The following is a 12279-nucleotide window of genomic DNA, read 5'->3' as shown; positions in this document are numbered from 1 at the left end:
GGGGTCTCTTGCACCTGTCTCCTCTCTGCCTTCCTCATCGTCTGCTCTCTTCTGCTCTCTTCTGGTATGGTCGGTGTAATAACCTCGCTGAAGGTCTTGTCCAGAAAGATCTCATTCTCTCGGATGAGCCTAAGGTCCTCGAGTTCTTTCATCAGCGCTGCAATATGCTCAGTCAATAGCTAAAATACAGACATTTTACTGGCATGGACTACACAAATTTGAATTTTGCCAGACGTGTCATACATGTCAGCTCATTGGAAAACCGCAGGCAGTAATAAAACCTGCCCCTTTAATACCTATTCCAGCATTTGAGGAACCTTTCACAAGAGTCTTGATTGATTACATAGGTCCTGACCTCAAACAAAAAGTGGGAATATGTATTTATTAACAATAATGGATGTGTCAACTAAGTTTCCAGAGGCAATCCCATTACGCAACATCACAGCTTAAAAGGGTTGTAGAAGAATTACTTAATTGTTTTACTAGATACAGACTGCCAATAGAGATCCAGTCAGATCAAGGATCAAACTTCACATCCAAACTATTCAAGGAGATTATGGATAATTTGGGAATAAAGCAATTCAAACCTACTGCGTACCATCCGCAATCATAGGGGGCGCTAGAGAGATGGCATCAAACACTAACGACCACGTTGAGGGCTTAAGGTCAGGACTATCCAGATCCAGATACAAGTTTCATTTGTACTTATTGCGATCAGAGATGCACCGAATGAATCGACCAAATTCAGTCCATTTGAATTAATTTTTGGGCATGAAGTAAGAAGACCGTTAAAATTGTTTAAGGAGAAATTAATAAGTCAGCATTCAGAGACCACCCATTTGGACTATGTGTCACATTTTAGAGAATGATTAAATTGAGCTGGAGAATTAGCTGGACTGCATTTGAAAGTATCACAGCGTACAATGAAACAGAAAGCAGATAAGAAATCACAAATTCACAATTTTACAATTGGGGATAAGGTATTGGTGTTACTTCCAGTAACAGATGAGCCTTTAAAAGCAAGGTTTTGTGGACCGTATCAAATTGAGAGGAAATTGAGTGAGGTGAACTACTTGATAAGGACTCCAGACAGAAAGGAGTTTCACAGAGTGTGTCATGTGAATATGCTCAAAAGGTATTTCTATAGGGAAGGAAAGCAAGAAGAGAAGGTGTTAATGACTACAGCACAGAAGGAAGAACCACGTTCAGAGGATTCTGAATTGGACATTCCTCAAATTAAATTGGACAATGCAGAAGTTGTCAAAAATTGGGATAAATTATTGAGTTACCTTCCACAAGAAAATCGAAATGACCTGAAAGAGTTATTTTTATCACATGAGGAAACGTGAAAATAAACTGGGAAGTTCTAACCTAATTGCGCATGATGTAGATATCGGAGATGCTGTTCCGATTAAGCAACATCCTTCTTGGCATAACCTCTAAAGTTGGCACAGGTTCAGAAGGGGATAAAGCACATGCTCCAAGATGGCACAATCAAAGTGAGTTACAGTGACTGGAGCTCACCCATAGTCATGGTGCCAAAGCCAGATGGTACCCAACGGTTATGTGTGGGCTATCGCAAAGTCAACGCTGTTGCAAAGACTGATGCATATCCAATTCCACGGTTGGAGGACTGTCAAAAAAGTGGGACATGCAACTTAAATTTCTAAGTACCTCTGTCAGAGACAGCAAAGGCAATTTCGGCTTTGGTAATGCCAAATGGGCTATTATCAGTTCAAAGTCATGCCATTTGGTATGAAAAACGCTCCAGCCACATTCCAGAGACTGACTAATAAGGTCAATGCCCGATTACCCAACAGTGTGGTGTACATTGATGACCTGGTGATTTTTAGTCACTCATGGAAGGAACATTTACAGTATTTATCGGACTTGTTCGATCAACTTTGGAAGGCAGGCTTGATGGTAAATCTGGCTAAAAGTGAATTTGCCAAAGCCCAAGTTACCTTCCAGGGCCATGTTATTGGACATGGACAAATGACCCCACGAGATGCAAAATGAAAGTAATTGGGGAATTTCCCATACCGTCAATGAATAAAGCAGTAATGCGGGTCCTTACGGCTCCTGGGATTGAATGGATTTTACCGAACATTTATGCCAGACTTTAGTGGTGTAGCTGCTCCACTCACCAAATTGTTAAAAAAGGGCAAGATGTTTCAATGGACAGAGGACTGTCAAAAGGCATTTGACAGCCTAAAAACTGTTAACCACTGCCCCCAGTATTAGCCACACCGGATTACACAAAGCCTTTCAAGGGGGCTATTGATGCCAGTGATGTGGGGGTCGATGTGGTGCTCCTGCAGGAGGATGATGAGGGAATAGAAAGACCCATCGGGTATTGTTCCAGGAAGTTGAACATTCATCAACAGAAATATTCAACAGTGGAGAAAGAGACTTTAAGCTTGGTGTTGGCATTACGACATTTCAGTGCCTATGTTACCAGCAATGCATCTGAGACAATCGTATACACTGATCACAGCCCATTGACATTTGTGGAAAAAATTAAGGACAAAAACACCAGCCTGTTTAGATAGAGCTTGTTGTTGCAGCTGTTCCACTTGGCAATTGTGCAGGTGGCAGGATGAGAAAATGTGATTACCGATGCATTGTCGAAACTTGAATGAGATACGGAGGTGTTCGGTGGTGGGTGTGCCACAGCCTGAATTTGCATGTGGTTGTGCATGTTTGCATGTGTATAGGTATTATAGTGTATACGTGTGTTTAGACTACTAACCGGGCTTTTGAAAAGTTTTAAAAATGAAGCCATCTTTTGGTATTGATGATTCACTTTTTTAAAGGGGGAGGTATCACAAAGCTGGTTTCTTTTTTCTAAAAGTTGTTCCTTTTCTCAAGGATACAATATCATTTTTTTTCAGAGGGGCAATAAACCACTCTCAGTTCCGATTAGTCTGGGTTGGTACAGAGATTAAAGGGGATTGAGAGGCCTTTTTATTTATATGTAAACAGATGAGACTTCAGGCCAAAATGGTCATGTTTTAGAAGTGACCTGTGTAATGAAAGGGGAGAGGTCAGCTCTCTAGCTGAGCAGTTTAGTTCAGTCAAGAACCAGTTGGGGGTTCAACAGTGAGCTGTGTGGAAATAAACCCTCTCTCTCTTTCTCTCTCTCTTTCTCTCTCTGCCCTTCTAACTTTAACCTATAAGCATCTGATCTATGCATTTATACTGGTTTCTAAGGGAGTTTGCTTATTGGGACTGTTCTGTATATTTGGAACAGCATAATTTAGTCTAGTTTGGATAGACTAAGTTCTGTAGGGGTTCTTTATTCTGTTCTTTGTGTTTCATTGAGTAATTTTATGAATAAATTTTTGTCAGTTTTTAAACCTGGTAGTCAACCTTGCTAACTTTAGGTAATTTTCACTGTACACTTACTGAAACAGATTTCAAAGTTATGGTCTGGGCTGCCTGTTTAGAATGTTTTGAGTGGTCTGGCCTAGTCTATAACACAGTGGAATGGAAAACCACAAATGTGATACCCTGAATCAGGAAACTATAGGTCAGTTAGTCTAACATTAATCATTGGGAAATTGTCAGGGTCCATTATTAAGAAGAAACAGCAAGCCATTTAGAAGAGCTTAATTTAATCAAAGGGACTCAACGTGGTTTTGTGAAAGGGGAAATCCTGTTTGACAAATTTGCTGGAGTCCTGAGGATTTAACAAGCAGAGATGATTAAGGGGAACCAGTTAATGTTAGGTATTTGGAATTTCAAAAGACATTTGATAAGGTGCCACACAAAAAGTTATTCACTAGGTAGAAGCTCATGTTTATGTGGCAATGTATTAGCGTGGATTGAGGATTGGTTGACATGCAGAAGATAGAGCCAGGATTAATGTGACTTTATCAGAGTGGAATGACATAACTAATATCATTAGTTGTGGAGTGTTGCAAAGACCAGCCCTAGAGCCTCAATTATAGACCATTGATATTAATGACTGAGGGAAGGGGACAGGTGTAATGTGTCCCAATTTACTGATAATCGAAAAATAGGTGGGAAGTCTAATTGTGATGAGAACATAAGGAATCTGTGAAGGGGATATTGGTAGTTTGAATGAGTTGGCAAAAACTTGACAGATGGAGTTTAATGTCGAAAAGTATGAGGTCACGCACGTTGGTAAGAAGAATCAAAAGGCAAACTATTAGTTAAATGAAGACAGAGCGGCCCGGAAGCTCAGTGGTTAACATTGTTGCCTCACAGCACCAGGGACCCGGGTTTGATTCCAGACTTGGGCAACTGTCTGTGTGGAGTTCGCGCATTCTCCCCGTGTCTGCGTGAGTTTCCTCTGGGTGCTCTGGTTTCCTCCCACAATCCAAAGGTGTGCAGGTGTTAGGTGAATTGGCCATGCTAAATTGCCCATAGTATTCAGGGATGTGTGGGTTAGGTGCATTAGGGGTAAATGTAGAGTAATAGGATTGGGGAATTGGGTCTGGGTGGATTACTCTTTGAAGGGCTGGTGTGGACTTGTTGGGCCAAATGGCCTGTTTTCACACAATACGGATTCTATGATTCTGAGACTTCCAAAAAAGGGCAGCACAGAGGGATCTGGATGTTATTGTGAGGGAAGCATAAAAGGTTAGCATGCAGGTGCAGCAAGTATTTAAAAAGGATAACATTCATGGCTATGGGTGAAGTTCTAGAGAGTGGCACTAGCGTAAATTTAGAGTAGGTTTTGTTGATGCAGACACAATGGACTGAAGAACTGCTTCTGTATTGTGTGACTAAAAAAGAATATTGGTCTTTATTACTGAGGGGATGGGGAGGGGGGGTATTTGAATTTAAAAACATCACTATTCACGGATCTTCAGTGACGGTTTGGAGGGATAAAGGCCGGGTGCTGGCAGGTGGGACTAGATTAGGTTTGAATATCTGGTCGGCATGGACAGGTTGGACTGAGGGGACTGTTTCCATGCTGTACATCTCTGTGACTCTATAACTCTTTGAAATCCAATCCCCGTCCCCTCTCCACATAATGTTGCTTGTTGTCCTGAAGTGACTGTGTTCCTGAACTCTGTGGTTTTTCTTTAGGAGCTGGTGCCTGGGGAGAGTGGTCCTTGTGGAGTGATTGTTCACGAAGCTGTGGGGACGGTGTGAGATCTCGAAGCCGGCTTTGTGATAGACCCCCTCCCCAGGGAGATGGGGATTTCTGTGAGGGTCCAAGCTCTGGAACTGAGCCGTGCCACAGGGAGCATTGTCCAGGTAAAGGTCACTGTCCAGGTAAAGATCGTGTGAAATCAGTAGGTCCTCTCACAGGCTGTTTACTTCCCTGTGTTTCACTTGGAGATAAGCAGGAGCTTAGAGTCGGAACGCAGATTTACAAGTGAATCCTGAGATCCAGAATGGATCCTCATTAGGAGGATCAGGCTGGTGTCTATAGAGAGCACCGACTGAGGCTCTTCCTGTCAGTAATCTCAGAGATTACCAGAAGGTCACTGTGACACAGTGATGGTTGTCGATAGGGTGAGGAGACTCTGGAACACCCACTAGGTGGAGTGGATTACAGGTAGTGGGATCTTCTCTATCTGGGGGAGGTGCCAGGAGATTGTTGAGTACGTTAATGGGGTGATAGGTTCCTGGTCTCACAAGTTTACCCTGAAATTTACTTCATTCTGTTCCAGTGGTAAACTGTTCTTCAATTGTGGGCTCTGTCTACCACCAATGTGGACCGTCCTGCCCCCGGAGCTGTGATGACCTCACGGTGAGTAAAACCCAAATCATTGTTTACCCCAAAAGTTCACTTCAACAGAGGAACCACCTAAGTTATCATTGACTGTCCAATCAGAGCAAGGACCCTGACTGTCCAATCAGAGTGAGGGTACCAACCATACACTGACTGGAAACTGGCCAGGGTCCGAGTCGGGATGTAGTGGTGTAAGGTCACTGGAAGAGTAAGCTATATTCCAGGTTAATAGTCTGAGGATATGATTCGAATCCCATTGAGGCTGCTGTAAAATTAAAATCCATTAAAATCCTGGAGTGAAAATCTCTTCTAAGGTGATCATTTAATTACTGTCGATTGTTGTAAAATCCATCTGGTTCACTAATGTCTTTTCAGGAAAGAAATTGCCATCCTTACCCGGTCTGGCCTACATGTGACACCAGACCTACAGCAATGTGGTTAACTCTGAACGACCCCCTCTTTAACCTCCTGCACCTACGAGGGATGCCCAGTAAAAGCCATTCCTGACCTGTGGCCATGCCTCACCGTGTCTCTGCGTGTTTTACTCTTTCTGACCATTTGCTTGGTTTTCAGCGATGTGTATGGAGCTGTGAGCCAGGCTGTTACTGTACAAATGGGAAGGTTTTAAATGAAAATGGATCGTCCTGTGTTGAACGAAAGGATTGTACATGTTTGGATCTGAGAACAGGGACAAGATTGTTACCGGGAACAGTTATACCTCAGGTTAACAGCTGCAACTCCTGGTGAGTTATTATTAAATATCAGCAAATACACTCCTGGTCGAGGCTGCTCAAGTCAGCATTAAATAGAATATCACCCAATGATATAGGGTATTCATCAACCTCAAGACATTCCAAAACACTTTTTACTGAATGAAATTTAATATGGCAGCCAGGTTACACAGCAATATCCCTGAAGTAACCATGGAATAATGGCCAGATAATCTATTTCAGTAAATTTATTGAGGAAAGCTTTTCTACTAACACTGACCCATGACTTTGCTAGTTAAACCCTAAATTGCCTGCTTGGAGCTAATAACCTTCTCAAGCTGTCTTGTCCTCTCAGTTGAATTCTACTCTCACACTCCATTCCAACTTCATGCTTGTTTCTCTTAAACTGTATTTGCTATGTATCTGCCTATCTTACTGGTGTCCTTTAGGGAAGGACCTTACCATCCTTACTTGGGCTGGGTCTACATGTGACCCCAGACCCACAGCAACGTGGTTGACTCTTAATTTCCCTCCAGGCAATTGGAGATGGGCAATAAACGCTGGCCCAGCCAGTGAGCCCACATCCTGTACAAGAATCCTGTACAATGGGCAATAAACGCTGGCCCAGCCAGTGAGCCCACATCCTGCACAAGAATCCTGCACAATGGGCAATAAACGCTGGCCCAGCCATGAGCCCACATCCTGTACAAGAATAAATACATTTTTTTCAAAAAGTCGAGGTTCTTATTATTATCAAAAAAAAATTTTCAGGAAACCATCACCTGGAGAATGTCATCACCTGCTCGCTGCAGACAGAGACTATAACTATGTGTTGCGTGTCCTTTTGCTGGTTTTGACTCTGCGTTGCTATAGGCCATTTGATTCCATGTACTTTAGTTTCACTAACTCATGCTTTATTGGATGAGTTTTGAATTTTGTCTGCACAGTATCCAATACGCTACTACCCTCAACCCTCTTCATCAGTCCTCAATATCCAGGTTGGGCTGATCAGTGGCAAGTAACATTTGACCATCTCCAACAAGAGACAATCTAGCCACTGCCCATTGACATTCAGTGGTGTTACCATCACTGAATCACAGCATCCTGGGGGTTATCATTGATCAGAAACTTAACTGGATTCACAACATAAACATAGCTATAATATTCCTAGTGTGGTCTAACCAGGACTCCATAGAGCTGCAACATAACCTTGCGGCTCTTAAACTCAATCTCTCTGCTAATGAAAGCTAACACACCATATGCCTTGTAAACAACCCTATCAACTTTGGTGGCAACTTTGAGAGATCCATGTATATGGACGCCAAGATCCCTCTGTTCCTCCACACTGCCAAGAATCCTGCCTATAACCCTGTATTCTGCATTCAAATTCGACCTCCCAAAATGAATCACTTCACGCTTTTCCAGATTGAACTCCATCTGCCACTTCTCAGCCCAACTTTGCATCCTATCAATGTCCCATTGCAATCTACAACAATCTCCACACTATCCACAACTCCACCAACTTTAGTGTCATTGACAAACTTATTAATCCACCTTTCCACTTCCTCATCCAAGTAATTCAGAAAAATCACCCAGAACAGATTCCTGCAGAATGTCACTGGTCACGGATCTCTGGGATGAATACTTCCCATCAACTGTCCCTCTTTGTCTTCTATGGGCCAGCCATAGAATTTGCAGCATATCCTCCGTAGCATCAATCTGTTTGAGCATATCAGCCTGTTTCACCCTGCCCTCTCAAATGACAAGGTCCCTCTCAGTAGTGAATACTGAAGCAAAGCATTCATTGAGGACCTCCCTTATCTCCTTCGAGTCCAGACACAAGTTCCCTCCACTAGCCCTGATTAGCCCTATTCTCACTCTGGCCATCCTCTTGTTCCTAACATGAGTGTGGAATGCCTTAGGGTTTTCCTTAATCCTACCTGCCAAGGCTTTTTCACGGCCCCTTCTCACTTCCCTAAGTCCATTCTTTAGTTTCTCCCTGGCTATCTTGTAGCCCTCTCGAGCCCTGTCTGATCCTTGTCTCCTCAACCTTAGGTCAGCTTCCTTCTTCCTGTTGACTGGATGTTCCATATCTCTTGTCATCCAATGTTCCTTCGCCCTACCATCCCTTCCTTGCCACAGTGAGACAAACCTATCCAGCACTCGCAGTAAGTGCTCCCTAAACAAACTCCACATTTCTGTTGTGCATTTTCCCAATTTATGTACCACAGTTCCTGCCTAATAGCATTGTAATTTCCCTCCACCACCAATTAAATACTTTCCCATCTCATCTGCTCCTATCCCTCCCCACGAGTACAGTAAAGGACAGGGAGTTGTGATCACTATCACCGAAATGCTCTCCCAACAAGAGATCTGACACTTGACCTGGTTCGTTGCCGAGCATAAAATCCAATATGGCCTCCCCTTTAGTTGTCCTAAATACATATTGAATCAGAATCGTTCTTGGACGTACCTGACAAAATCTTCTCCATCCAAACTATTGCATTCAGGAAGTTCCAATCAATATTAGGGAAGTTGAAGTCATCCATTACAACAATCCTGTTACTTCTGCACCTTTCCAAAATCTGTCTTCCAATCTGCTCCTCCATGTCTCTGTTGCTATGGGGGGGGGGTGCGGTCTGTGGAAAAACTCCCAGTAAAGTGACTGGTCTTTTCCTGTTTCTGATTTGCACTACAGAAATTCACCAAAGAATCTTAGACAGCTCCTTCCAGAACTCATGACCACTTCCATCTAGAAGGACAAGGGCAGCATATAAATGGGACACCATCCCCTGCAAGTTCCCCTCCAAGCCACTCACCACCCTGACTTGGAAATATATCTTTGTTTCTTCTGTGTCACTGGGCCAATATTTGGGAATTTATTCCCTGAGGGCGGAGTTGGATTACCTACAGCACGTGGGCTAAACTTCTTTTGTCGCTTCCCACTGACCTTGTAATGGCATTCAGAAATATTGGCCTTCCTCTATTTACTATATCTGCTTGCTATAACTTTCCCAATGTGTGGCTGAATGCTGCTGTCAGATTAGATTTCACCCTCAGTTCTATTCTCAAAACCTGATCAGTTTTCACAGAAAGTTCCTTTGATTGAATTCAGTGAGGAATTATTTCCAGTCAGTGCAGTCCCTCCATCTGTTATTCACTGCTGGGACCCTACCTCCGACTCCAACTCTTCCCAAGAGGGGAATGAAGGGGCTTGGAGGCCATATGAAACTATGGATGGATGAACTGGATTGAGGGCAGAACGATCTCTTCCTACTCCAGTGTTCCCATCTGCACTCAGCCACAACACCAGCCACAGATCATGGCAATGTGGAAGCTTGTATAAATGTGGAGTCATAGAGTCATAGAGATGTACAACATGGAAACAGACCCTTCGGTCCAACCCGTCCATGCCGACCAGATATCCCAACCCAATCTAGTCCCACCTGCCAGCACTCGGCCCATATCCCTTCAAACCCTTCCTATTCATATACCCATCCAAATGCCTCTTAAATGTTGCAATTGTACCAGCCTCCACCACTTCCTCTGTTAGCTCATTCCATACACGTACCACGTTCTGCGTGAAAAACTTGCCTCTAAGGTCTCTTTTATATCTTTCCCCTCTCACCCTAAACCTATGCCCTCTAGTTCTGGACTCCCCGACCCCAGGGAAAAGACTTTGCCTATTTACCCTATCCATGCCCCTCATAATTTTGTAAACAAGGTCAACCATCACATCACCCACTATCCCCAAAGAAAATACTACATGAGTTCCTTCAGCTGCTTCATCAATGTTCTTCCCTCCATCAAAAAAGGTCAGAACTGGGGATATTGTGGATGACTGCACAATGTTCACCACCTTTCAGGACTTCTCCTTAACTACTGAAATAGTCCGTCCTCAAATACAGCAAGATCTGGGCAATCTCTAAGCTTAATAAGGGGCATTCATACCACACAAATGCTGGGCAGTAACCATTTCCAACAAGAGAGAACTTGACAATTATCCTTGACATCCAATGGAATGACCATGGCTGAATCTTCCACCATCCAATATCCTAAGGGCTTAGCATTGACCAGTTCTACTGGACCAGCCACATACATAAAATGGTGATGAGTGCCGATCAGAGGCTAGGAGTTCGGACAGGAGTAATTTACATCCTGTTTCCTAGTCAAGAATGTAATAGAAAACTCTGCTTTGAGTCTGAAAAACACCCCTCCACCACCACCCTCTGTCTTCTACCTTTGAGCCAGTTCTGTATCCAAATGGCTAGTTCTCCCTGTATTCCGTAAGATCTAACCTTGCTAACCAGTCTCCCATGGGAACTTTGTCAAACGCCTTTCTGAAGTCCATATAGATCACATCTACCGCTCTGCCCTCATCAATCCTCTTTGTTACTTCTTCAAAAAACTCAATCATGTTTGTGAGACATGATTTCCCACGCTCAAAGCCATGTTGACTATCCTTAATCAGTCCTTGCCTTTCCAAATACATGTACATCCTGCCCCTCAGGATTCCTTCCAACAACTTGCCCATCACCGAGGTCAGGCTCACCGGTCTATAGTTCCCTGGCTTGTCCTTCTGTTTAGTGACAGACTTGAAATCAGAAAGATTAGGCTTGGATTGTGAACTTCTTTTTGTTTTGTTTTGTTTTAGTTCCTGTGTGAACGGAGAACTAGCCTGTACCAACATGCCTTGCCCTGGTAAGTATTGTCCAGTCCCTCACCAACCTTCAACAACTCGACCTCTCAGTCTACTGGCCCCTATCTGGAGAATTTATTCAGCTCGTCACCTGTAAGGTTCTGGGACACACTTAGTGTCAGAAGGCTGGATGGGATAGAATTCGTAAGCGTCCAGGAGAGTTTTTTGGAGCAGTATGTCAATAGTCTTACAAGGGAAGGGGCCATTTTGGACCTGGTGTTGGGGAATTAGCCAGGCCAGGTGGTAGAAGTTGCAGTGGGGGATTTCTTTGGGAACAGTGACCACAATTCTGTAAGTTTTAGAATACTTGAAGACAAAGATGAGAGTGGTCCTGAGGGAAGAGTGCTAAACTGGGCCAAGGCCAATTATATCGAAATTAGGAAGGAGCTGGGAAATGTGGATTGGACACAGGTATTTGAAGGGAAGTCCACATTTGATATGAGAGAGGCTTTCAAAGATAGGTTGAAGATAATGCAGGATAGGCATGTCCAGTTGAAGGCAAAGGATAGGAAAGGCAAGATTCGTAAACCGTGGATGACAGGAGAAATTGTACAACTAGCCAAGAGGAAAAGGGAAGCATACATAAGGTCTGGGCAGCTAAGAACTGAAAGGGCCCTGGAGGAATGTTGGGAGAGTAGGACCAATCTTAAATGAGGAATCAAGCGGGCTAAAAGGGGTCATGAAATAACTTTAGCGAGCAGAATTAAGGAGAATCCCAAAGCATTTTATTCTTATATAAGAAGTAAGTGGGTAACTAGAGAAAGGATTGGTCCACTAAAGGATAACGAAGGAAGGCTGTGTGCCGAACCTGATAGAATGGGTGAGATTCTGAATGATTACTTTGCATCAGTGTTCACTGAGGAGAGGGACATGATGAATGTTAAGATTAGAGATAGAAGTTTGATTAGTCTGGATCACGTTGACAGAAGTAGGGAAGTTGTGTTGGGTAGGCTAGAGGATATTAAGGTGGACAAATCCCCAGGACCAGGTGGGATCCATCCCAGGTTGCTGAGGGAGGCAAGAGAGGAAATAGCTATCTTTGTGGCATCTTTAAACACAGGTGAGGTGCCGGAGGACTGGAGGATTGCTCATGTTGTCCCCCTGTACAAGAAGGGTAGTAAGGATATTCCAGGTAACTACAGATCAGTGAGCATGAT

The 12279-nt window shown here is 43.5% G+C and overlaps 1 protein-coding gene across 1 annotated transcript in view; it reads left to right on the top strand.

Annotated features, from left to right (window-relative positions):
- LOC122548773 (SCO-spondin-like) overlaps positions 1–11219 on the top strand; it is an 89576-nt gene extending 78357 nt beyond the window's left edge. The window contains exons 23-26 of the mRNA XM_043687540.1: positions 5062–5232; positions 5652–5731; positions 6287–6456; positions 11078–11219. Of these exons, the coding sequence (XP_043543475.1) occupies positions 5062–5232; positions 5652–5731; positions 6287–6456; positions 11078–11219 (563 nt within the window). The remainder of the gene's footprint in view (positions 1–5061; positions 5233–5651; positions 5732–6286; positions 6457–11077) is intronic.
- Positions 11220–12279: the final 1060 nt, after the last annotated feature.

This window comes from Chiloscyllium plagiosum, chromosome 4, assembly GCF_004010195.1.
Source record: "Chiloscyllium plagiosum isolate BGI_BamShark_2017 chromosome 4, ASM401019v2, whole genome shotgun sequence".
Taxonomy (NCBI): Eukaryota; Metazoa; Chordata; class Chondrichthyes; order Orectolobiformes; family Hemiscylliidae; genus Chiloscyllium; species Chiloscyllium plagiosum.
Note: the sequence above shows the minus strand (reverse complement) of the source record. Positions and strands in the feature narration are given on the sequence as shown.